Below are 27,669 nucleotides of genomic sequence, written 5' to 3' on the forward strand. Positions count from 1 at the left end.
GAGGTGATTTAAAGCATTTTGTACATATGTGGTTACATTTAAGCTTTCATTGTTAAAGTAATATCGGTTCTTAGCGATTTCCAAAAAACCCTTTAACTATGTGAATAGCTTCATAATAAATTAACTCCTCCCTGACCACCATTATAATGCAAATTTGCTGAGTGGGTTAAGTAAACAGAGCTGTGGCATGTTTGCCACCCTATGTGACACCACCTACCTTCTCAAAAACCTCCATTTGATCTGAGCCACCCCAATTCTCAATTTACTCTTCCATTCTGCCTGGGATGAGAAAGGGCTGGGATTGAAAGACTTCTAAAGTATATTAAAGCAGGCTAATTATAGGCTAACTGAGGTGCATCCTGCCTGAAGTTAACTTGGTTAATTTCATCTACAAACACAACTGTACACAACATTCCCAGCTAGTTTATACAGTCTAGACTGCCAATGTATAGGCCGCATTCCCAGAAAAAAGGAGCTTCAACTAGGAAATAAAATATTCCCTAAGACATTTATTTTTGCTTAAAAGGAAAGTACTAATCTGTCCTGGTGAAAAGACATAAAATGGCAAATAAAAATACAGGAAACATTAAAATTGACAGTGCTAGTTTCAAAACTAATTTAAAATCATTATCTATGATTTATTTACAATTAAAATATATCTGATAACTTTTTACTAGATTATTTATAGTCAATGTATAATTTCAATGGCACTTTAAAAAATTACAGTTCGACTCCATGTAGTATTAACTTTTCTTCTCTTCTGAGTCTTGTACCAATTTCAACTTTTCTTTTAATTCCTTCTGATCTCTGGAATACTGTTCAAATATTGGTTGATAAATATATATTCCTCCAGCAATTCCAAGGATGCTAGCAAAAAGCAGTTGTGGAAAAGTCAATCTTCCAAACATTTTTTCAACAAACACCGCACAGTGCAAGGGTGGTTTCCAGGAAATCTCTTCAGATCTGTATACAAAGAAAATGGGAAGCAAAGCAGTAACTTAGCACAATATCCTTTACAAAGACTTCATGTCACAACTTTGCTCCTGCATGAACAGTATTTTTGTCATAATATGTAAATATGCTTATTGATGTAACTAAAATAGGAATCCAGATACATAGGGAATATGAGAAATGACGGTTAGGGGATGGGGTAAGATAAAGCTAAATCCTATTATAGAATGTTTTCAGTGGTTTTGGGTTTTTTCTTTTTTTTTGGACAGCAGGAAACACTTTATTCCCAGGCTCTCAGCAGCCCTGTGGCCACTGGCTAAGAATCCCCAGTGTGGGGAGGGCCAGTCCCCATAGTCTGGCAGGGCCTGCTGGTCTGGGTTTGTCCCAGGGACACAGACATGGCGGAGAAGGGGGTTACTCTTTCCGGAAAATTAGGCACTTGTTGTTGGCTGGCATGTCCACCATCCTCTCCAGGAGCAGCCCACTGGCCTGGCCCAGGTCCTCCAGAAGGGCTGTATCCCGCAGCCCCCACTCTGGGTTCCTGCATCTGAGGGTCAGGTCAAAGTCCACATTACTCTGGGGAGAAATCTTCACGTTGATGGCACAGGGCCCATAGGTGATGAGGAGCGCCTTGCCTTTGAGCAGGTGTCCTGCTGCTCTGAAGAGCCCCTCGGTGCAGCTCAGGGGGCTGATGTGGCTCATGTTGATGCAGAGTAGCAGATCCAGAGATTGCGGCAGGATCCCGCCCCACTGCTCCCGATCCCACCTCACGTCCAGGTACAGCGGGGCCTTCACGTTGGATAGTCCCTGGGCCTGAGTGGTGGCCAGGATGCTGTCCAGGCAGCTCTGATCCACGTGGTTCGGCTGCCACTCGGCGTGGGGGAAGGCCCGCCCGAAGTGGGCCGTGTGCTGGCCAGAGCCCGAGGCCAGCTCGAGCACGCGGCCACCGCGCACAGCCGCAGCACGCGCAAGATGGGTTCCTTGTTCCGTTCTGCGGCCGCCGCCACCACCAGCGTCTTTCTAGTCCTGCGCCGCGCGGTCCGGTCCGTTGGCAGTGGTAGTCAGGCGCCGCCGGGCCCGTCGGGAGTGGTTGTGCGGTACCGCGGGGCCCGTCGGGAGTCTTCAGTGGTTTGAAATGGATGATTTTTTAAATGGCAGTAGTGTGAGAGAGGGGAGAAGCATACCCTTTATGCCTTTAAAGGCATATCAAAACTATTGAAAGAAAGAGCCCCCCCAAAAAAGTTGAAAGTGATTGCCAATCCCATCTGGAAGCAGGAGAAAGAAATTTCTTACTTTTCATTATTAGCCCTTTTTTGGCAATATGTATGATTAAAAACAATTTTAAAAAACAAGCTAAAAGACTTTCTAGTTCCTTTTGATGCTGTAGTAGGTACGTATTGACATCACCTCTAAGTCATTTGCCATCCATTTTTGACAAAAATATAACGGGGATTTGGCTGGTTTTACCTTTAACAATTGAGGAGTTGAGGCTCTAGAACGTCTCAGAAAATTATACTCCTTGCTACAGTCTATAGTCTGTGAGAAGTCCTATAGTTGCAGGAGACCCTAAGCAGATGTTTATGAACGAGGAAAGCAGAGCGAAGAATTTACACGTTTTCTTTATTACAACAATATTTCACAGCCTCCTAAACCAGCTCCCAAGTTCACAAAAATCAGTAGGGGCTTAATAATTAGTAGCTTGCTCTTAATATATTGCTAAAATTGTCATTTAAACTAATCGGGGGCGGGGGGGGGGGAACCTGTTTTCTCTTGGACTCTACAGCTAACTGGATAAATGACAACTTCACCAAGCTTGGTTTGGTTCAATGACCGCTAGGTTAAAGAAAAGGAAACGTTTGCAGGTCAGCTCCTTGGAAAACAGACAATTAAACCACACAAACACGGGGAGGTTCCCCTTCTGCCACTAGCTCGCTAAGTAACCCTGACCAAGTCCTTTAACGTTTGGGGGCCCCATTTCCCACAGGCTAAATTACCCCTACCCTGCCTACGTCGTTCAACAAATACTTATTGTGAGATCACCCAAAGAGTGCAATGTTACACCAACACTTCCGTTTGTAATAATCATTACTATTATCATTACCACTCAGAGACCTCTGACCGTTCTGCTCTGGTTCCGCGCCGCCTCCCGCCTGCCCTCGCAGAGGTGAGATCCGGCTCCTTTCAGCAATTTGCGGACCACCAGCCGCAGAGACCACGAAGCCAAAGGAGGGCAACAATCCCTCGAGAAAGAAACGTAGACTGGAAAGCAGGGACGAGTCCGTGGCGAAGCGCAGAAGCGTTGCCTAAACATGCAGCACTGCGCCACTGGCACCAGCCGCGGGCGTGGGCGTAACCAAGTTAGCCTTTCCCGGCTACCTCCGCGCCTGCCGGAGACGGCCGCTCGCAAAGGCCAAACTTAGTGGGCGGAAGAGCAACGCGCGCTGCTTCAGCCACCCAGGGCTGGGGACGGTGGCGGCTGGCTGTCCCCAGCAGACCTCGAAGCAGATACGGGATGGAGCGAGACGGCGGCGGCGGCAGCCTCTTTTTCCGTGGTCTCCAGAACCGCTCCCACGAGAAGATGAAGCTGCGAACGAGAAAGTCCACCTTGTACCTCAGCCAGCAGAAGCGCACTGGGCGCGGCGGAGGTGAGTGAGTGGGTGTGGAAGACGAGCGGAGTGGCGGTGGCGGGAAATCAACGACACTGAGCGAGCGCTGCATCTGCTGGGGGGTGGGGGGGGGGTGGGCAGGGGGCAAGAAATCGCTTTGCTCTCGAGACGGGATCCTCGGTCCCTGTCGCTTGCGCGGCAGAGTATTCTGCATTGTTTTGTGCCGTCCTCCCCGCAGCCGTGTGAAGTGAGTAGGCATGATGTGGCCATCCCCTTTTCAGAGAGGGGGTCGCCACCCTGGCCCAGTGTTCCCGAGGTTTCGTAGCTACGGAGGGGCTGATTCCTGGAGTGGGACCAGGTCTGACCCGCGCCGCACTGCTTTTTCTTCACTGCCCCCTCCGCCTTTTCTTTGGTCCTGATGTAATGTTGACAAGAGAAAAATCATCCCAGCAAGTGGGATTTTGATCTGTCGGAGGGGGTATTTACTATAAAGATGGGCTCCTCATTCATTATTTATTGTGCGCCTTTTATGTGCCAAGCGCGGTTGTTCAAGGGCCAGTTCTGAGTACAGTTTCTTCTGCCCGAGTCCACGGACTAAAGAGGAGGAAAGGAAAGAACAACAAGGTTTTCTGACGGCAGATACAGTACAGTCGGGAGATTTGTTTCTGAAAGATGAAAGTTCAGAAGGGGCATGTATGTGGTGTTGAACGTACCAGTTCAATGTCTGAGAAACATTTAAAATATGTTCCTGGAGAAGAAGGAAGGAGAGTGGCAGGAACCCGGAATGATAGCAAAGGCTCACAGTGGATCAGAGGCAGGTTGCAAACTCAAGTCCTCAGGAGGCCAGACAGGCAAGGCTAAATATTATATACATAAGAAGTCAAAGCACCCTATATTTCAGTACCAGCCAGTTGTTCCCAGTTGAGCTCTGTGTTGCCAGATCTTAAAGAGTTTTGATATGCTGCAATACAGATGTTAATACAAAACCTGATTTTTAAATGTTGGCAACTAAATTCACATTTTAAAAAAATATTCAGTCTACAAGCAGTGCATTTGTGATTAAGAGCAGGGCTTTGGAGTCAACATACAGACCCGGTTTTGAATCCTGTTTAGTTATTTACAACCGTTTGACTTGGGAGAAGGCAGTTTAACTTCTGAGCCTCAGTTTCCTCATATATAAAATAGGGCTAATGATATTTTCCCCATAGCATTGAGGACTAAATGAGATAGCGCATGTAAAGGAATGAACTCAGTGCCTAGCATATAGAAAGTATCAGTAAGGACGATTTTAAAATGTATAGAGGACCACTTTATATGCTAGCATATGCACATATACAAAGTGTCGCTTCCTATGTTAGTAATTTGTTAGCTGGTTTCTTTCATTAGATATACATATAGGAAAACCTAATTAGCCTAAGGCCTTAGTTAACCCAATCTTTTTCAAAATGTATCTTAATATCCTCTTTATATTAATAAGTTGCCAGAAAGATTGGTGAGGCTCTGGCCCTTGTCTAACTTTCCACCCAGGTCTGCTTTGAGACTAGTGTGGAGGGGCCAGCGTTCACCACTGCTTTAACGGAGCCGCAGCAAGGGGCCAAGCAGAGCAGCAGATTTTAGTTCCCCAAGTGGAATTTGCCTGACTTTTGTGCTACAATTACCTGTTTGTTCGTTTTTTTGTTTTTTGTTTTCTTTTTTCAGATTTTCTTGGTGAAAACATTTATCTGGTCTTGTTTACCATAGCATTACGAATATGTAACTGCTTTTTAGTCCAGACAAGTTTTGTTCCAGATGAATATTGGCAGTCTCTTGAAGTTGCACATCACATGGTTTTCAAATATCCTTTGTAGTTTCTTTTCTGGACTAGAAATGTGTATTCATCTTAGGAATTGTGTCAGCTCCATGACATATTTTCAATAAATTTTCCATATTTTCTCCAAATAATCTTAACTTATAAAAGTGTGCCATTATTTTACGCTAATATTTCTTCTCTATCTCTCTTTGATGTTAGTGTACCTGACTCAGCCTTTAGCATATATTCCCAAAGGGTTCAGTAATGTGGAGGATATAGATGAAGTAAAAAATACATTCCTGCTTTGAAGAAGTCAACAGTTTAGTTGGCCAACTGCATTTTTACTTCAGATACCCAGTGTAAAATACTATGCTTTTAAGCTTCTTTGCCAAAAAATAAAAGTGTTTTATATATAGAACTGAAAAGAGGTTTTGTTTCAGTGCTATTTAACGTTAGTCCTTAATAATACTAATTATGGTTATTTGACTTGGGAATGGACAGAAAGATTGAGGGGTTACACTTACCCCTTAATCTTTGCAAGCATATACAAGATTCTGCACCTTTTGGGGAAAGACAGTGTTCAGTTGCTGGTAAGTTTAAATAAAAGTAATCAAAATAGTCATTAACAGATTTATTCCATCCCTTTTTTAAGGTTAATGTATATTAACTAAATGATAATATTGGTATCATGAAGTTTGTTTTTGAAAGACTACTGTTGCTAAACTCAGACCGCATCTGGGAAGCCCAGGGTTCAAAGACATACTGTGATGTGTAACTGTTCAATATGTGCTAAAACATTAAGACTCAGCATGAAAAGTGTTCCGCTGTGAGCAATCCTGTTAAGATATACAGATTCTCAGAATGACTACGTTATATATTATTTGTACTTTATAAGTAAATTTCCTTCATTTACTTAAGGATCACTTAAGAGCAGTGTTGTATCTTGCTTTTTTTAACTTGTGAGCAGAAGATCATGTTATATGAGCCTATGAAGACTAGACTAAATACATGTAAACCCACTCAGGATTTAGTGTTGAAATTAAAAATTAGGAAAATTAATTTGACAAAAACATAGTGATATATACAATCATTGTGCTATGTAGTAATTAGCCATCAATAATGAGCAGGGTTGTAATCCCTAGATCATCTGGGGTCAGTTGCCAGGAGAGGATACAAAAGAAGAACTAATGGTGCAAAAGGTTTTCTAACCTCATTCTCAGTATCTTTAAGCTATCATCAAGTTGGACTCAGAAGCTTGGGCCTTCCTCATTTTCTGTTAGGGAAGTGGCCCAGAATTCCAAAGGCAGTCTAAATCCTGAAGGGTTTTTTGAAGCCTGGAAAGACATTGAGGTTCTGGAGTTTTGGTTTTTGTTTTGTTTTGGTTTTCTTAGGCTGTATTGTACCCTCCCCTTTGCAACGATATTTGATTACCCATTATTGAGAAACAGGACCATATTGGTAAAATTGATGCTTCATTTGGGAATATCACAGGGAAGGAAAATTGAGAGCAGTAGTAGGGTTTCTCCCATTAACACATGTAGAAGTTAGGAACTATGAATTCTCTTTCCTTCTCTCAGGGCTACCCACAAGCTTCTAGATCAAGGATATTCATAAAGACTCGGAACAGGGCAAATATATATAATATCCCAGAAAGTAGGTTATATTATGAACGAAGGAGTCTTCAAGATAGAAAAACTTCCTATTCCTCCACGATCTATCCACTGCCCTCAACCTGTAGCTGACCCACCTGGCCATTCTGTGATTTAAAGGAAACCTCCTCTCGTCCCCAACCTACCCCACTCCAATACCCCTCCACCCCCCAAAAAACCTCTATCCTACCTGGAACTTGAGCAGATAGAGAACCATTATGATGCTATCAGTCATTCATTCATACTCTCATATTGATTATTTTTAAATATAGATTATACAATTTTGAAACCAGAAGGGGTCAGAGAAGTGATGAAGAAAATAGACCAAAGTCACAGCATGTTAAAAGCTAAAACTAGATCCTAGGTCTACTTATTTACAGCCTAGTGTTCTTTCCAGATAGCTTCTCTCTAAACTGCATAAGGTGTGTGAAAAGAACTAGGGATGGCTTAAAGCTCTGCTGTCCAATATGGTGACCACTAGCCACCTGTGGTTACTGAAGACTTGAAATGCAGCTAGTCCAAATCGAGAAGTGCTATTAGTGTAAAATACATACCAGACGTCAAAGAACTAGAACAAAATAGGAATGTGAACTATTTCTGTAACTTTTATATAGATTAAATGTTGAAATGATATTTTAGATATAATGAGTTAAACAAAAGCACTAAGATTAATTTTACCTGTTAGAGATTTTTTTTTTTTTTACTTTTTAATTTGACTACTATAAAATTTAAAATTCGGTATGTGGCTCACATTGCATTTCTACTGGACAGCGCTGGCTTAGAATATGTGAGAAGAAAGAGGGATAAGAAGGGAGACCTGTGGGAGTACCACAGTGGGGGCTTTGAACAGTCAGGAGATGGCACGAGGGCATGTGGCTCCTAGAGCTTAAGGGAGGAGGATCTGAAAGAGCCAGGAGTGTAGAAAGGTAAGCCGCCAACACAGGCCTCACCTTCAGGGTTTACCCCTGGCATGGTCCTTCTCCCCTTTACCCCACCGCCCTAGTTTTTATTTTCCAGAAGCCATGTGTAACTGTTTAATTCTTGTCAGGTCCTTATAACCTGGAAAATAATGATATCTTAAAAGTCTGGAGAGACTGCTAATAACTGGGAATTTACAACTCCACTTATTTTTGTGTCGAGCTAAAATCTACCTTCTCTTAAATTCAAGATTTCTACATGACAACCCTTCAAAAAAGTTTTATTTATCCAGGATAAATATCTCCAGTTCTAAACCTCATAATCAGATAATGTCCTCTAAACATCTTGTAATTTATTAATGTCCATCTTAAAATGTGGGTCTCGAAACTGAACACGATACTGAAAGCTAGGGTAACTAGCTCAGAATACAGTGAGACCATTAACTTCATAAATACTATACTTCTCTCAGCGCACAAGAATCCTTTTAGTCTTTTAGTGGCTACCTCAACACTCAGCTCCTATTAAGTTTGTAGCAAAATTAACTTTTTACATGAAGTACTATCATACCTGGGAGGTGAGGAGGAAGCTTATAGATTCTTATGCAGGGCAAACAGAAGGTGAGTACAGAAGTGCCTTTTACTGTATTTTACAGGGCACAGTTTAAGTGGAATTATGAAGTACAATGTACCTTTAACTCTAAGATTTAAACATTTATTTATAGATTATTGATAAAGGACGTAAAGCGAAAATGTTAGAAGCCACTGACAACTGAAAGTAAAGCAGCTCTAATTATAATGTAAAATTAGTGAAGTTTGATCCAACAAAAATACAGATTTACATATAAATTTTTAGAAACACATCTTTTGAACAAACTAAAATTAAGTTGTGATCTACCAGCAAGTGTTATTTGTTAACAATAACTGTGACACATTTTAAAACTCAAAGATGCTAATGTATAACATTAGAATCATTAACTGTAATTAAGTTATAATACATTTACTCTTTCTTTTTTCTCTTAAATTTATTCTTTAGTGCCATCTGACTGGATACCATGTTTCTGTAATTACAGATTACTTAAAGCTTTAAAAAAAAGTAACATTATTTTATTATCTATATTGCAGGATAGGGGAGCAATGTAACTTAGTAGCCAAGAGCTTTGGAGTCAGGCAGACTTGGGTTTGAATCTTGACCTCCACACTAACTAGCTCTGCAGCCTTGGGGAAATTACTTAACCTCTCTATGCCTCAGTTTTCTCATTTATGAAACAGTACCTGTTAGAAGCACTGAATTAGCTGATATACATAAAGTACTTAGTATGATACTTAGCATACAGTAGGGTAAATGTTTCATAAAAAATTACCTACTGTTATGCTACTGAAAAGAACTACATGTGCTTCTAAAGTAGAACCTTCACACAATGAAATGGTCTGCTGGCTATTTAAAATTAGTAGTGTTGTAATATATATATATTACAGAGAGAATGAGAATGAGAAAACTACCTTTCGGTATTTCCATGAAAATTAATGTAATTTTTAAGGTATAAATTATTTTTGCAGAAGAATGGAATAATACATTTTTTTAAACTAAGAATGGCTTTCGATTGATAGTTGGGTCAGCTTGTTGATTTCTTATGATTTTAAAGTATGAACCAACAGATGTTTTTAATGTCTTTTTCTTTTTTTAACTAATGAAGATTTGGATTCCTAGACTTGCCCAAGCACTTCTGTCTGCTATAGCAGACTTGAGGCTTTACTCATTAATGAAGCAACTAGAAAATCAGCAAGTGGCAAGATGGGTGGTAAGTCCTAAACACTTTAGAAACTGTATGTCAGTTACTTCATTCCTACAAGCATGAAGCACATGAACAGGTCAGTCAATATGACTGATTCCCAAAACAGTTTCAGAAGATAATTTGTACAACTTTATAGAGGTACTTCCATAATTAAGAACAGTAAAATGCAAGTGGACATGCTATCTCTCTCCTTCTGAATGAGCCCTAGGTGGCAGAAGCCACTGATGCCCTCCAACCCTATGAGAGGCTAAACCCTAGGACCCAGCCTTGGGGAAGCACCATGACTCAGAACTGACTCCTTGCCTCACTCTCCCTAATATTCAGTAGGAATAGTTCTAAACCACTGCCTACCTCACAGATCACCTCTGCTGTTTATAACCCTTGTTCACTATTCCTCCAGCTACCTGAGACATATCTTTTCACTGATGCACTCTTTCTCTTCTGGCTAGAATGGTGGAAATAGCTGGACTTTGTAAGAGAGAGGACGTGGTATAGAAGACTGTCTTTTGTCATTTGGCTCATTTCACAGTGGGGAGATAGATTCTCAAACTCCCATTCAAATCTTGAATGGATTTTCCCATTTAAACCATAAGTAAGCTTATATGAGCCAACTTAGAAACCTTACTACCTTTTTTATGTTTCTGTTTGCAAATATGTTCCAAATTCCAAGTAACCAATTTACCAACACATTTCTGAAATATAATTTATTGTTAATTTATTAATGAATATTAACAATTTATTAATTATTAATAGGACATATTTCTGCAGGCACTGTGTTGATTTGCATTAAAAAGACAGATTGCTTTAGCGATTGAGTCCTTGATAATTGATTCAAGGATTAAGTCAATCTCTTTAATTTGTGCTTATACACACTGTCGAAGGCTGAACCTAAAATGGCAAAGGCATAATGCCTTTGAAATCCTTCCTCCAAAGTAGGAGCACTAGGATCTTCTAGCTCAGGAAGAGCCTTTAACTTCACAAAAATTGGGAACATATTTTAAAGTCTGTATTTGAAGAGATAGGACGCTGGTACGACGTTTAATACCCTTGCACCAACTAATAAGTTTCTTTTAAGGCATTTGTTTTGTAGACTGAATGATGCTTCTGTTTGCATGTTCTACCAAAAAGTGGTTTATTAATTTAGTCAATTTCCAAATTAAAATTTAATGATGTTTCCTGATAGTCATGATTTTTTCTCTCTTACCTTGTCTTAAATTTTCCACCAAGAAATAGGACAACATTCCAACCAAGGTCAATAAAAATCAGTCAATATACTTGTCAGTAATATAAGACAATTTGAGGAATACTGATTGTGAGACTCTAGTTATGAATTTCAATCTTCTCTGAACTCTACCATCAAAGAATCTGTGTTTTATGTCTTTTATTAGTGTGAAGTGAGACTTAAATCAAATGCAATGCCACAAAAATGTACCTGAAAGTATAAACTTCTTAACTTTAACAAATACAGACCTGGTATCATAGATGTGCTTGATATAACTTCTTAAAAACAATGTTTGGACGTGCCCACTTTTAACATTATTTAGACTTGCTTGCTGTTTTCCTTAGAATACTAAGCTTTTCCATTTCCCACTCCGTATACGTTTGCTTATAATTGTTCTTAGTTTTTTTGCCAGTTATGCTCTTGGTTCACGTGGTATTGCTGTACCAGAACTCTTACAAACACCATGGAAACTGTTCTCACTATAATTGCTCTTTTCTACTATCCTTTGGAAGGTTCAAAGTTTATGAACAGGTGAGTAACAGTACTGTTATAATTATGTACAAAACTCTAAAGCATGCTTTTGAAAAATCTTAAATTATCAATATATTGCAATGTCCAGTGGACCCCCTAATGCTCATGAAGGCTATTAGAACCACAAATTCACAGTTGATGTATTCATTATAGCAGGAAAGAGATATACTCAAACCAGATAACAAAGGTGTAAACAATGTTTGGAAAAGCTAATAAAGGGATACCATAGTACCCAAGGGCTAGTCACAACAGGAAGTTTCAATTACCCTTTGGCCCCAAGGAGCAAGGAAAGGAAAGTTACTGAAATCCATAGAGCTGTAACTTTGAGAGGACCCCAACAGGAGAGGGGCACAGCCAGCCTTTAACCATAGCAAGGAAAGAGCAGGGTGAATAAAATACCCTGACTCTTCTGCCCTGCTGTTAACCAATACTAATGAGAAGCCAAAAAGCAAGATAGCCCATTGATATAGTCCATAAAGGTCAGCCTCCCTGCACACTGAGCAGGTGAAGAGTAGAGAGCAGATCTGGATGGGCAAATAGAAAACATATGGACCTGGTTTGGGTTTATATAAATTGGTATAGAATACCAAGCAAAGGGAACATGAGAAAAGGCACAGAGCTATAAAAGGGCTTCACTGTATTCGGGGCAGGTTGTCCAGAGGAGCTAATGTGTGGTAGGATGTGTGGGAGAAGAGAAGAATGAGGGATGAGGCTAGAATGGAACTTTGCCTTTCTCCAGAATTTGGACTCTATAGGTAGCAGGTTACCACTGGTGGCTTTCGAGAAGCATGACATAATCTGGTTTAGAAGTAATTCTCTTGTAGTAGCAGTATTTAGGATATACCGAAAGGGAGTAAGCCAGAAAATCTGGGAACCTAGTTAAGAAAATTTAGGAATCTAGTATCCACTCTCCCTTATATGTAAGGTTTTTGGGAGGATCAAATCGAATAAGATCATTTCTGCATTAGACTCTCGACTGCAAGAATAGGCATTCACTTAAGTTACCTATAGATGAGGATATCTAAACATTGATTTCTATCAAATGAGAATAATACAACAGCTCTCAAAAATTAAATGAGACTCTATGGATAGTATATAGTATATAGCACATGGCCTAGTACAAAGTAAGTGTTAAGTACTGATGAATGATATTAAGTAATATTTCTGGGAAATTAAAAAAAAAAAAGACTATGAAAAGATTCCAAACAAGTGACACAACTGTGAAAAGAGTCTAGAATAGTGAGAGGACTTGATGTAAAATGATGGCAATGAGAATGGGGAGGAAACACAGTGGATGTGTGGGATGAAAAGTTTCTATTTAAGGTGACTCCAAATTTTAAGACTGAGAAACTGAGTGATACTATTAACTTAAACACTAGACAGTAAACAGGTTTGAGAGAAAGGTGTGGAGCTTATTTCATACAGTTTGATTTTGAATGCCAGTAAGAAATTTATGTAGAAATATTCAGAAAGGAGTAAGAAATCCAAGTCTGAAAATTTGGAGTGAGGTAGGTAGTTTCACTATGGCAGAATTTGCAATTAGGCTGTCTGCAAGTCAGACCAAGCCACAAATGTTTTATTTCACCTACACAGTGTTTGTTTTTTGTTTTTTAACTACTTGGCAAAGTTTTTAAATTGGGAGATCTTACCTAAAATCTGGATTTCTAGTTTCTCTTGAAAAAAAATGTAAGGCCTGTTAACATTTTGGGCCAGGATTCCTTCATGACGGTATCAGAGCCCCCATGCAGCCAATATCACACATTTTTTATTACTTATCTGGTCTCTGTAAGCATTTGAACTTGAAATCCCTGCTCTTACATCTTCACCAACATTGGACATTTCTTTATAGTTACTTATTAGTTAATAGGTATATAATGGTACCATAAAGTTGTTTTATTTTGCCACTGTCTGTAGTCCTCATGATTAAATTATGAGGTGCTCGCCTTCAACCCTTTATTGAGAGAAGTCCTAATAGTAAAAACCCACATTTCTATCCATGATCATATAGGTTTTTATAAGTAAGCTTTTTTTAAAAAAATCAGGTGTATATACACATCTTTCAGTTGGACAAAATTACCAGCTTACATTCAAAACAAAACCACATGTGCCCAGAAGCCCATCATTGCCTAAATAAACCCAATGTTTCTTTAAGGGAGCTTTTTTTTTTTTTTCCTTATAAAATGGGGACTGTCTTTTATCTCTTTTATCTCTTTAGGAGAGACTTGATCATTTTTCCACCAGGAAAGCAATTGGCAGAGTTGTATGGTTAAAAGTTGTTATACCTTTCAGTAAACGAGATAAACATTAGGACACAGAGTAACTTCTTACTTGAAAATACTAGAATATTAAAGCTGAAAAAGACCTTACATATTACCTCTCTTTATGGATGAGAAAAATTAAGAGCCAGAAGTTTAAGTAACTTCCCCAAGTTCACATAGCTATTTATACCAAAAGGAAAATGCTCTCATTTTTTTAAAAAAAATGTTATACCACAGCGTAAATAGGTAACTTCTGAACTCATTTCCTAGTTGTCTTGACAATACCTTTTCCTTGCTTATAGTGTCAAGTACTCATCCCTGGTGGCACTTGCCTTTATAATTCGTCCCACAGCTGTTATTCCGTGGATACCTTTGCTGTTCAGACATTTCTGGCAAGAACAGAGAAAGCTTGATCTTATTCTACATCAGTTTTTACCTGTAGGGTAAGTATGGCTACAATCCATCTATTAATTTTAATAACCTATAAATTATAAATTATGAACAAGATTTTACATCTTTTAGTCAGTTATATCTTCTAACATCAATGAGAATTGTCAGACCAAGGAAACACAGTATTTCCAATTTTACGTTTTATATTTTTATTTGTGATTCTAAAGTATTTTAATTTGCTTAAATGAGGATCTTGGCAATTTTTCTAAATTAGAACTTTCCTATGCTTTATTTCTTAAATATTTTTCAAATACATTTTAGAGATACTTGATTCCTTCACATTTGTATGGAGCTTTATAATATATGTGTTCACATATTACCTGATTTTCACAATTCTTGGATCTAAGCAATGTAGGTGTTTTTACTTTGTGATACAGAAAATGGAGGGCTTGGTGAAATTAAAAATGAATTAGCCAGTGTCACTGGGTTGATTGCTCTGATGGAAATGGGATTGAAACCCAGGTCCTCTTAACTACATTTTGAGCTCCTAGGATCAGAATTATCCCAGGTATCTAGTGGAATATCCAAAATAATTATTTATTGAAGGGATGAATGCATTTTGACTCTTAAAACAGTGATCTTTTTAATATACTAGTATTCACTCTGTACAGGTTATTTTTGGTAGCTATTAAAAAAGTACAAAATCATCCGGTGGCTAAGTTGCCAGTGTTGTCATTTCTCAGATTTATTAGCATTGTTTTGGAAGTAATGCATTCATTCAGCAAAGATTTATTTAATCCTAGTATGTGCTAGGTGTCGTTCCAGATGCTGGAGATACAGCAATTTAACAAAATAAAGTCCATTCCTTCATGAAGTATACATTCTAGTGGGGGGGAGACAGCTAGAAACATATGATTAACATGTTTCTCAAATGACAATAAGTGCTATAGGGAAAAATCATGAGAGCCTTCAGATGAAACTACAGCCCCAGTCAATATCCTGACAAGTTACGAGACCTTGAGTCAGAGACACCCAGTTAAGCTGCGCCTGGATTCTTGACCCACAGAAACTGAGATAATAAGTGTTCATAGTTTTTGGTTACCACATTTTGGGGGTAATTTGTCATGCAGCAATAGATTGTACAGAGTTTGTTACTTTTAACAAGTTCGCTTAAATACAGCTTCTCTCAATGAAAGATCTTTCAAAATGATATTCACTTGGTAAAACTTTTAAAGCATTTTTAAACTGGCTTTTGATGCAGGGCACTTGCAAAGCCATATGCCACTGTTGGATTTTCAGCAAGTTCAGAATGTTAATCACCCTTTTATTTTGCTTTTCAGATTTGTCACTTTGAGTTTCTCTCTGATAATTGATCGTATTTTTTTTGGTCAAGTAAGTAAAAATATGCTTTTTTTTATTTAAAAAAAAACTATTTTAATGTAATCATTTATTACACTAAAAACTCAACCTTACTTTTTAATCCATGAATATTTGGGAGCATAAGCAAATCATTTTTTTAATGATATGGGATGTATTAGAAAAAAACTACTAGCATATGCCTTTGGTTCACTTTGCTGTGCTTTCTATATAACAGAATTGTATATTCCTAATTGAAGTTCAAGAATCCATTTTCAGGCATTTTTGTCAGGTTTGAACATTTTTGTCAGGTTTGTAACAATAAAGGTTAATCTTTAAATGATTTTAATTGACCTCAATCATTCAGAATTCAAATTAACCAGAATATTCTTTAAGCATTTGATTTGGCATTTTAATCTTATGACTATTGGTAATGCCTTTGGTTGTTTTTAAGTTCCCTGTTTTTAAGTCACTTATGGGTTCTGGAATCAGATGCCACTGTCTGAGGCCTAGTGCCCTTATTATTAGCTGTAAGACCTTGGACAAGTTGTTTATCTTTCTTGCCAGTTTCCTTATCTGGAAATAAATGTGATACCTGTCTCTTACGGTTGGAAGATTAAATGAAATAATACATGTAAAATGCTTACAACACTGCATGGCACAAGTGAGCCCTTAATGTTAGCTGCTGCTGTTATTACCTACTTTATGCTATAATTCAAACTGCAATGTTTTCAAAGCTTTATCTTAATAGGTAATGTCTGATGCCATAAGGTAGAACAGTAAAAATTTTAATATGGGTACCAAACACATATACTCATAAAAATTATTTTTTAGGATTCTTTATGTCCAGTTGTATGTAGAACTTAACACTGTCATAACATTTATTCATACTTCCTTGAATCTCAAGAAGCTAGTGTTTTACAAATTAACAAAAAACACATTAATACTTAGAACATAAAAAATTAATAAAGAATGATTTCATTGTTATTACAAATGACAATGAAAACACAACTATACAAAATCTATAGGTTGCAGCAGAAGGAGTTCTCAGATGGAAGTTCACCATGATACAGCCCTTCCTCAAAAAACAAGAAAAATCTCAAATAAACAACTTAACCTTACCACTTTAAAGAATTAGAAAAAGAAGAACAAACAAAACCTAAAGTCAGCAGAAGGAAGGAAATAAAGATTAGAGAGAAAATAAATAAAATAGAGATTAAAAAATATAGAAAAAAATCAATAAAACCAAGAGCTGGTTCTTTGAAAGGGTAAACAAGATTGACAAACCTCTGGCCAGGCTCACCAAGAAGAAAAGAGAGAGAACCCAAATAAACAGAATGAGAAATGAAAGGGGAGACGTAACAACCGATACCACAGAAATACAAAAAACTATAAGGGAATACTCTGAACAATTACATGCCAACAAAATTCGACAACCTAGAAGAAATGAACAAATTTCTAGAAACATTCAGCCCACCAAAATTGAATCAAGAAGAAACAGACCTACCGTATAGCACAGGGAACTCTACTCAGTGCTCTGTGGTGACCTAAATGGGAAGGAAATCCAAAAAAGAGGATATATGTATATGTATAGCTGATTCACTTTGCTGTACAGTAGAAACTAACACAACGTTGTAAAGCAACTATACTCCAATAAAAATTTTTTTTAAAAAAGAAGAAATAGATAATTTGGACAGACCAATCACTAGAGGTGAAACAATCTGTAATTTTAAAACTTCCTACAAACAAAAGTCCAGGACCAGATGGCTTCACAGGCAAATTCTACCAAACATACAAAGAAGAGCTTATACTGATCCTTCTCAAACTCTTCCAAAACATTGAAGAAGAGGGAACACTCCCAAAGATAGTCTATGAAGACATCATCACCCTGATACCAAAACCAGACAAAGACACCACCAAAAAAGAAAATTACAGGGCAATCTTTTTGATGAACATAGATGCAAAAATTCTCAACAAAGTATTAGCAAACCAAATCCAACAACACATAAAAAAGATCATACCACAACCAAGTGGGATTCATCCCAAGTTCAAAAGGATGGTTCAACATATGCAAATCAATGTGATACACCACATAAACAAAAGACAGAAACCACATGATCATCCCAGTAGATGCAGAAAAAGCATTTGACAAAATTCAACATCCACTGATGATAAAAAACTCTTACCAAAGTGGGTATAGAGGGAACATATCTCAACATAATAAAAGCTATTTATGACAAACCCACAGCCAATATAATACTCAATGGTGAAAAGCTGAACGCCTTCCCGCTAAAATCTGGAACAAGACAAGGATGCCCACTCTCACCTCTTCTATTCAACACAGTATTGGAAGTCCTACCCAGAGCAATCAGACAAGAAAAAGAAAAGGTATCCAAATTGGAAGGGAAGAGGTAAAATTGTCATTATATGCAGATGACATGATACTATCTACAGAAAACCCTAAAAACTCCACACAAAAACTACTAGAACTGATAAACGAATTCAGCAGGTAGCAGGATACAAGATTAACATACAGAAATCAGTTGCATTTCTTTACACTAACAATGAAATATCAGAAAGGGAATGTCAAAAAACAATATCTGGGACTTCCCTGGTGGCGCAGTGGTTAAGAGTCTGCCTGCCAATGCAGGGGACATGGGTTCAAGCCCTGCTCCGGGAAGATCCCACATGCCGTGGAGCAACTAAGCCCATGCACCACAACTACTGAGCCTGTGCTCTAGAGCCCACGAGCCACAACTACTGAGCCCGCGTGCCTAGAGCCCATGCTCCGCAACAAGAGAAGCCACCACAATGAGAAGCCCGCGCACCACAATGAAGAGTAGCCACTGCTCGCCGCAACTAGAGAAAGCCCACATGCAGCAACGAAGACCCAAAACAGCCAAAATAAATTAAAAACACACACACACACAAAAAAAACCTTTCAAAATCGCACCCCCCAAAATAAAACACTTAGGAATAAACCTGACCAAGGAGATGAAAGAATTATACACTGAGAACTATAAAACATTAATAAAGGAAACTGAAGACGATTCAAAGAAATGGAAAGATACCCTATGCTCTTGGATTGGAAGAATTAATATTGTTAAAATGGCCATACTACCCAAAGCAGTCTACAGATTTAATGTGATCCCTATCAAATTACCCATGACATCTTTCACAGAACTAGAACAAGTAACCCTAAAATTTATATGGAACCATAAAAGACCCCAAATTGCCAAAGCAATCCTTAAGAAAAAGAACAAAGCAGGAGGCATAACCCTCCCAGACTTCAGACAATACTACAAAGCTACAGTAATCAAAACAGTGTGGTATTGGCACAAATACAGATATATGGATCAATGGACCAGAACAGAGAGCCCAAAAATAAACCCACACACCTACAGTCAATTAATCTTTGACAAAGGAGGCACAAATATACAATGGAAAAAGACAGGCTCTTCAGCAAGTGGTTCTGGGAAAGCTGGACAGCTGCATGTAAATCAATGAATTTAGAACATACCCTCACATTATGCACAAAAATAAACTCAAAATGGCTTAAAGACTTAAATATAAGACATGACACCATAAAACTCCTAGAAGAGAACATAGGCAAAGCATTCTCTGACATAAATCATACCAACGTTTTCTTAGGTCAGCCTCCCAAGGCAACAGAAATAAAAGCAAAAATAAACAAATGGGACCTAATCAAACTTAAAAGCTTCTGCACAGCAAAGGAACCATAAACAAAATGAAAAGACAACCTACAGAATGGGAAAAAATATTTACAAACAATGAGACTGACAAGGGCTTAATTTCCAAAATATACAAACAGCTCATACAACTCAACAACAAAAAAACACACAACCCAATTGAAAAATGGGCAGAAGACCTAAATAGACATTTCTCTAAAGAAGCCATGGCCAACAGGCACATGAAAGGATGCTCAACATCGCTAATTATTAGAGAAATGCAAATCAAAACTTCAATGAGGTATCACCTCACACCAGTCAGAATGGCCATCATCAGAAAGTCCACAAACAATACATGCTGGAGAGGGTGTGGAGAAAAGGGAACCCTCCTAACACTGTTGGTGGGAATGTAAGTTGGTACAGCCACTGTGGAAAACAGTATGGAGTTTCCTCAGAAAACTGAAAATAGAATTACCATATGATCCAGTGGTCCCACTCCTGGGCATATATCCAGGAAAAACTCTAATCCAAAAAGATACAGGCACCCTTATGTTCACAGCAGTACTATTCACAATAGCCAAGACATGGAAACAACCTAAATGTCCACTGCAGATAAATGGATAAAGAAGATGTAGTATGTATATATGTGTGCGCACACACACACACACACACAATGGAATACTACTCAGCCATAAAAAGGAACGAAATAGTGCCATTTGCAGCAACATGGATGGAACTAGAGATTATCATACTAAGTGAAGTAAGTCAGGAAGAGAAAGACAAATACCATATGATATTACTTATGTGTGGAATCTAAAGTATGGCACAAATGAGCTTATCTACAAAACAGAAACAGACTCACAGACATAGAGAACAGACTTGTGGTTGCCAATAGGGAGGGAAGGATTGGGAGTTTGGGATTAGCAGATGCAAACTATTATATAGATAATAGATAAACAACAAGGTTCTATTGTATAGCACAGGGAACTATATTCAGTATCCTATGATAAATCATAATGGAAAAGAATATATAAAGAAGAATGAGTTCGGGCTTCCCTGGTGGCGCAGTGGTTAAGAATCCGCCTGCCAACGCAGGGGACACGGGTTCGAGCTGTGGTCCAGGAAGATCCCATATGCCACAGAGCAACTAAGCCTGGGCTCCACAACTACTGCGCCAGCGTGCCACAACTACTGAAGCCCGTGTGCCTAGAGCCCATGCTCTGCAACAAGAGAAGGCATTGCAGTGAGAAGCCCATGCAGCGCAATGTAAAGTAGCAACGAAGACCCAACGCAGCCAAAAATAATAAATAAAATAAAACACTTTATTAAAGAAGAAAAAAAGAATGAGGTCATATTCAAAATTATTCATGTAAACTACGGTATGGTGTTTAGACTTCATTCTGATTTAATTTCATGATTCCGCCAAATTCCCTAATGCCAAAGATTCATACTTGGCACTAACACATTTCTATTTCTTTTTCCTTCAATGATGCCAGTGGACTCTGGTTCAATATAATTTTTTGAAATTTAACGTGCTGCAGAATGTGGGATCATTTTATGGTTCTCATCCATGGCACTGGTACTTCAGTCAAGGATTTCCAGCTGTCCTGGGTACTCACTTACCCTTCTTTATTCATGGCTGCCTTCTAGCCCCAAAGAGGTACAGGATATTTTTGGTGACTGTGCTGTGGACACTGCTAGTTTATAGGTAAGATTTTATTTATTCAAATAGTTCACTTTTTAAATGTTACCAAGAAATTAACTAAATTATTTAAAAGGTAAACTGTTTATCTTTTGGAGGTGCATTAATTCTTATGATTTGTTAGTGGGGATTATTTAGCAGATGGAAAATGTAATAATTATGCTGGTACTCAGACAGACTGAATACTTCTGATACAGTTTGCTTAATATAGATACATTCAATTTTTAAAGAGGTTGAACAAATTGTATTTGCTTTTAAAAAACAGAAACTGCCAAAATTTTAAGTATTGAAGGACCAGAGAAATATTTTGAAAATGTATGCACCTTTATTTGAAATTTGAGTAAAATAACTTACTTGGATTGGTAATAGAAATCCTTTTTTTAGAATGCAATTGTACTTTAGAATATCGCATTGACATCAGATGTTAGGATTACTTTTAACACATCATCATCACCTTAATAACTAAAAAAGAATGAGACTGATTCCTAAAGCATGAAATTCAGTCTCAGCAATTACAAAAACAGATCATGTTAATTACATTCATTTTAAATACATTAACTTCTCAAACCATCATTTAATATAAGAAAATAATATTTTCTTTGAATATCTTTTTTTACTATAGCATGTTGAGCCACAAAGAATTCAGGTTTATCTATCCAGTTTTACCATTTTGTATGGTGTTCTGTGGTAAGTATTTTTGTATAATAGAGAAAAAAATCAATTATAAAGAAACAGTTAAGACAATCAATGCTTATTAAACTCTAAAATATTATTTATTTTCTACTAGGCTAAATAAGAATTGCTCCTTAATTACAAATTGAGTATATTACTGCAGCATTCCCTTTTTGCAGCCTAAATATCCTTTTTCCTGTGTCCTGTAAAGTGAGATAAAAACATAAGGATCCAGTATCCGTAACACCTTTTGGTGGTGGTGTTTCTGGCTGTCAGAAATCTTTCGCTAAAAAGTAATACAACATGTCTATTTTAGAAGAGCTAATTTAAGTTTATGGTTAAACTACAAAGTTCTACATTCCACAAATGAAAAATGTATATTGAAACTAGTTTTTAATGCTTTACACACATCTATCCCTTCAAGACTCACTCTAATGCATATGCAATTTTTTAAGTGATTCACACCTCTGACTTAATTTTTAATCTTTTCTCCATTTTTCCACTAGGTTTTTTTCAGTAAGTTTTTTACATATGGCTTCTAAGAAGTCTTATATTACTCGGCTCTGGAAAATATGAATATTTTCATTGGTTGGTTTGGAAAATTTATGAATTGAAACTTTATTAACTTCAAGTTTAATTCAGAATGACTGTTGGCTTCCTTCAAATTATTAATCACTAAAAAAAAAATCACTGGACTAAGGAGGGAAGAAATGAGTAATCAACTGGGCCTGGAGGCTCAGAAAAACTAGGAAGTTAGTGGTACCAAACTTTTTACTTAAAAAAAAAACCAAACCTCCAAACAACCCATTGAGTTAAGCAGCCTTCTTTGACCAAGTATAAGTTATCTCCTACAGATCTCAGATGTAGTCTCTTCAATTTAGACACAAACATACACATCTATGTACTGGAAACATCTAAAGTTCTGAAACCAAAGTTAGTGTCCTATTTATAGTCTTACTTCAAATACAAATGCAGGCACAAATAAAAATATAAGCATCTAAGAGCTATTTGGCAAGTTTTAAGAATAGTGGGACCATTTGGCAGAGCAAATCTGTTCACAAATCACTATTCAGATTTAAACTTTTTTTTTTTTTTTTTTACAGTAACTTGAGTTAGAGTTATAATTGTTTGCTTTTCACCCAGGTGAGCATTGCCAGACTATTGGAGGACAAATATTTCTGTGCACATGTTCAGTTTGGTTAATTTAGGAACTTGGTTTCATTCCATTTTTATAATCTGGTTTTTCCAGCATTCCACTTCTCTGCTCTGTGTCTTTACAGAGTGTTTTAAAGACTGAGTTGTCTGAATTCTCATTCCCATTCCAAAAGAGTGAGTCTTTAAGTGGCAGGATCTTGCGTTGGGTTTCTGCTTAATCTGTTTTTACTACAGTGGCCAGTGCAGACTTGCTGGTCTCTGATTAGGCCACTTTGTTTTTCCATATGCTAATCTTTTTAGCAAAACTGCACATGCACTGTTTCAAAAGTCAGATAAGGATTTTTAAAGAACAGTGGTTCCCCTGCCCTCCCTCCCATTACCATACTCAGAGGCAATCACTTACACTCTTTTTAGGTGGTTATTTTGTTATTTGTCTCCCTCTCTAAATAAAATGCTAATAATGCTCTTAAAGGTTACTGTTTTTGGCATTATCTACTGACTTCTCACTATGGAAAATGAAAATATAGATTTCCTTAGCAAAGTGGTTTTTTTGTTTTGTTTTGCCACATACAAGAAGTACTTTTACAAATTAAAAAAGAAAAATTGTTTAGCATCTCCAAATTCTCCAACACTATAGTGAAAGAAAAAAATAATAATAAAACATAAATCTTTCTCTTCCAGAAAGAGATCCATGCCACCACTCATAAACTGACCACTGAAAATCTCCTAGGAGCTTAGTGGTGTATTTTTCTAAGAGGATATTCTGTTATACTTCCTCCAGAATTACTGAGACTTGTAATGTACACAATCCATTGCTAGTGCTTGGGAGATTAAAGTGATAGGTAAATGGAATAAATGCAAGTCCTATTTATTTAGCAACTATGTACCAGGACAGACACTGGACATACATTTTTTTCTAATACTTGAAAAAGGTACTGTTAGGGAAGATAGGAAAACTAATTCCAGAGCTAGAATTCAAATCTGTTTCTGTTAGACTCCCTAGCCATAATCTTTCCGCTATACCTCAATTCCTTTTTCTAGAAAAAGGTCAAGACATGGATGATAATGGATGACAGTGAATGGTCAGAGAAATTACAAAGATGACGTATTGCTGATTTCTTGTTTGTCCATGACAGCATTACAGCTTGTACTACACTTCCATGAAAGATTACAAATATATTTGCAGTTAATATTTGCTTAGCTATAAGAAAACAAAACATTACCAGTGTTACAATTCAATGTGTCTATCTTTATATAGGATACTCCCTAAACAACCTGAAATTGTGGAAGAAACCAGCTCTAAGTTTCCTGTTTTTATCAAATATGTTCTTTGCCCTCTATACTGGTTTAGTTCATCAACGAGGTACTCTTGATGTCATGACTAATATTCGAGAACTCTGTTACAACAATACAAATATATCTTCAGCTTCAGTACTTATGATGATGCCTTGTCACTCTACTCCTTATTATAGGTAATAAAATTTGTTCACAATATGCTATTATGAAAACTACTTTAAAATTCCTTTTGGATTTCTGGATTTAAATTAATTGATCAAATGATTATAAGAAATTTGAAACTGTTCTTTATGCCAATGAAAATCATACACAACTTTTAAATAAACTTTAATACTTTTTTCAAAACAACTTACATTTAAATAATCTGATCGAAAGCCTATACGACATTTTATACTATTTAAAGGTAGTATAAAATATCATATAGGTTTATTTGATGGTACTCTTAGTAAAGAAATTCACTTATCATTGATCCGTACAAATCTTTGTGATACATCTTATTATTTACATAATTTTGAAATAATCTCAAAACACTGGATTCAAGTCCAGATTTACTGTTGGACTGTTGCCCTGGTCTTAAACCAGTGTATTTAATCTCTTTGGATATCAGCTGTCTTGCCTGTAAAAATTAGGGAATTCAATTAGATGCCATCCTAATGCTTGGATTAAATGTGTCTGGGAAATAACACTGAAACTGCCTTAATTATGCAGGACGTTTAAAAAGACATCATTGACCCTATGCTTGTATTTCAGGAAGCTGTATTACTTCACCAATTGCCCAATAAGGGTAAAAGGACAAAGCAAACAGCTTTCCTTTAGAAAATTCTTTACCTATCTGGCTTTAAACAATCTGAAGTTAATTTTCCATGTGCACATTCAGTCAACTTAATATCAAACTTGATATCATTTTAAGGTAATTTAACACTTTTGGAATACTGTACTTAACTGAATCATTAATGCCAATCATTAATATGCAATTTGGAAATGTGTAGCAAAAGCCACAGGTTAGATGGATGTAAGACCCTAAGTATCCCTTTAACTTGAGGATCCTACACTATATAAAAAAGACTAGAGCTGAGAGAGGGACATTCACTCTCCATCCATGCTCTCAGTAGTGTTAACACTGAAGAGAACAGGAATTCTAGAGGTACCAAGATGCTCTCCCATACATGGTTGTAGTGGTTGATATCTTAGGCTTTGTATAGTTCACCTAGTTCTTGTCTTACATTTTTTCAACTTGCACAATGGAGCACAAAAAAAAAAGAAAAAAAAAAGTCTGATACCTACTTTGGAATATAAGGCTGGCAGCTTTTTCTCAGTTTCTGCTTTCCCCTTGAAGCAAGACCTTTATCTTCAAAACTGTAAAAGTCATGAAGTATTTGAAATAACTTTATTTATTTAGGCTTTGTTGGGTCTTTGTTACTGCGTGCGGGCTTTCTCTAGTTGTGATGAGCTGGCTTCTCATTGCGGTGGCTTCTCTTGTTGCGGAGTATGGGCTCTAGGCACATGGGCTTCAGCAGTGGCAGCACGTGGGCTCAGCAGTGGCAGCACGTGGGCTCAGTAGTTGTGGCGCATGGGCTCTAGAGCACAGGCTCAGTAGTTGTGGAGCACGGGCTTAGTTGCTCCATGGCATGGGGGATCTTCCTGGACCAGGGATCGAACCCGTGTCCCCTGCATTGGCAGGTGGATTCTTAACCACTGAGCCACCAGGGAAGTCCCAGTCATGAAGTATTAAGGTCTTGTGTAAATTTATTTTGTATGCATTTCATAGATAAACTTCTATCACTTATTTATTTATATTAATTTTTAAAATAAATTTATTTATTTATTTTTGGCTGTGTTGGGTCTTCATTGCCACGTGCAGGCTTTCTCTAGTTGTGGAGAGCAGGGGATACTCTTCGTTGCGGTGCGCGGGCTTATTGTGGTGGCTTCTCTTGTCGCGGAGCACAGGCTCTAGGCGCGTGGGTTTCAGTAGTCGTGGCACGCGGGCTCAGTAGTTGTGGCTTGCGGGCTCTAGAGCCCAGGCTCAGTAGTTGTGGCACACGGGCTTAGTTGCTCCGCGGCATGTGGGATCTTCGTGGACCAGGGATCGAACCCGTGTCCCCTGCATTGGCAGGCAGATTCTTAACCACTGCGCCACCAGGGAAGTCCCTATATTAATTTTCCTGAGGCAAAGTTGTAAACATGGCTTTCTGCATGGCCCAAGTAACTGGCTTAAGTTGTTATGATTCATCAGTCCATCTTTTTTACATACACTCTAGTCTTTCTATGCCACAGTAAAACCATTACTTATTTGAATTTTGATCAGTGAACCCATGTTGCTCTCTATTACTAAATCTTACTTATATAAATATTTAAGAAAAAAAAAAAAGGAAAAACTTGTCGTGTAAGGATTCAGAGCAGAAAGAGGAAAAGAATCCTTTCTGGTTCATGACCAGTTTTCTACTTTGCCAGATATTACTCTCTTATTAACAAGCAACATACCCGGTCCCAAAGGCCCCATCCATCCCTGGAACAGCATACTAATGTTATAGACTATTGAGTCCCACAAGCTGCTGACCTAATTCCCACCCTGAAATGGAGTTTTGCTCTTTAGTTTGGACCTGAGGTTACTGCACAGGTACACAGTGTGAGAATCATATTCTCCATTTCTGAGAAAACTGCATTAAAGGTGTGCCTCCTCACCTTAACTGGAACCTAGTTTAGATTCAGATTTCACATTTTGTTATGTGAGCATATCTTAAGAGTAATTTGAAAACTTTCACGAAAAAAATTTTTTTTTTACTTCTTGTAACTATAATGGTAACTTTCTTTTTATAGCCATGTCCATCACCCACTTCCAATGAGATTTCTCCAGTGTCCCCCAGACCTGACTGGAAAAGGTGATTATCTTGTTGAAGCAGATATATTTTATCTAAATCCCTTAAAGTGGTTGTATAGAGAGTTTCAAAATGATTCAACACTGCCTACTCACTTGATCATCTTCAGCATCTTGGAGGAGGTAAGGGAACGTGAAAAAAGGTATAACTCAGTATTTTTATTTCACCTCAGGTTTAGCAAACACTCAGGTAAATAGACAACATCACTTTTTTTATGGTCCCTTTCAACCCATATTTTATAACTGGTCTTTTCCCTAGTCCAAATCAGCCCTAGTTCTATAACTACCAAGGAATATATATTACTTACCATGAGTTAATTATTTTATTAAGAAATTGCATTGTTTTATTAAGAAAAGGGTTTCAGAAGAACAAATAGGTCATTCTTAAATTCTTGAAACGGTACTCAGCAAAATGTAGCCTTTATTTACTTAAACATTTATTTACTTCTAGGAAATAAATCCTTTCCTAATTTCAAACAAGTATGAGAGAACTGCTGTATTCTTCCACACTCACTTTCCGGAGCGTCGAACTGGAAGTCACATATACGTCTATGAACGGAAGTTAAAAGGGAAACTCAACCAAACATGAACATGAAATTCTGACTTTGTTTAGATCTTCCTCAGAGAAATAGACATTGCTGAGCAGAAATATCCAGCTGCTGCTTAAATATGCTAGTAAATACTGGGTAAAATTCATGGAACTAGCAAAAAACCACTATGAACTACTTTACCAAATATCACTACTGAGGAAATATATGAAAAATATCACAAAATATAAAATCATATATTAATAATGCAATGCCAGATTTTAAATAAAG

General features: G+C 37.6%; 2 protein-coding genes across 7 annotated transcripts; one reads left to right on the plus strand and one right to left on the minus strand.

Annotated features, from left to right (window-relative positions):
• Positions 1-569: 569 nt before the first annotated feature.
• On the minus strand, positions 570-3,293 carry PIGBOS1 (PIGB opposite strand 1). Of its 3 annotated transcripts, none has more exons than XR_011073136.1 (2): positions 3,053-3,293; positions 570-963 (listed from the first exon to the last, which is right to left on the minus strand). XR_011073136.1 is itself a non-coding variant. In XM_068536298.1 (2 exons), the coding sequence occupies exon 2, from the start codon at positions 906-908 to the stop codon at positions 744-746; it is 165 nt and encodes a 54-aa protein (XP_068392399.1). In that variant the 5' UTR covers positions 909-963; positions 3,071-3,293; the 3' UTR covers positions 570-743. The 3 variants fall into 3 exon arrangements, 2 of the variants coding, with proteins under 2 accessions (XP_068392399.1, XP_068392409.1); XM_068536298.1 differs by having other exon boundaries at positions 3,071-3,293; XM_068536308.1 differs by having other exon boundaries at positions 3,064-3,293.
• Positions 3,294-3,347: 54 nt separating this feature from the next.
• PIGB (phosphatidylinositol glycan anchor biosynthesis class B) lies at positions 3,348-27,665 on the plus strand. Of its 4 annotated transcripts, none has more exons than XM_068551906.1 (12): positions 3,348-3,596; positions 5,256-5,389; positions 5,817-5,936; positions 9,607-9,711; positions 11,328-11,458; positions 14,019-14,159; positions 15,447-15,498; positions 20,648-20,859; positions 21,476-21,540; positions 23,939-24,152; positions 26,794-26,974; positions 27,303-27,665. In XM_068551906.1, exons 1-12 carry the CDS (start codon positions 3,464-3,466, stop codon positions 27,438-27,440), a joined length of 1,626 nt encoding a protein of 541 aa, XP_068408007.1. In that variant the 5' UTR covers positions 3,348-3,463; the 3' UTR covers positions 27,441-27,665. The 4 variants fall into 4 exon arrangements, with proteins under 4 accessions (XP_068408007.1, XP_068407989.1, XP_068407979.1 ...); XM_068551888.1 differs by having other exon boundaries at positions 3,377-3,596; positions 26,794-26,855; XM_068551878.1 differs by having other exon boundaries at positions 3,377-3,596; positions 24,032-24,152.
• The last annotated feature ends 4 nt before the right edge of the window (positions 27,666-27,669 follow it).

The sequence above is a fragment of the Eschrichtius robustus genome, chromosome 1, assembly GCF_028021215.1.
Source record: "Eschrichtius robustus isolate mEscRob2 chromosome 1, mEscRob2.pri, whole genome shotgun sequence".
NCBI lineage: Eukaryota > Metazoa > Chordata > Mammalia > Artiodactyla > Eschrichtiidae > Eschrichtius > Eschrichtius robustus.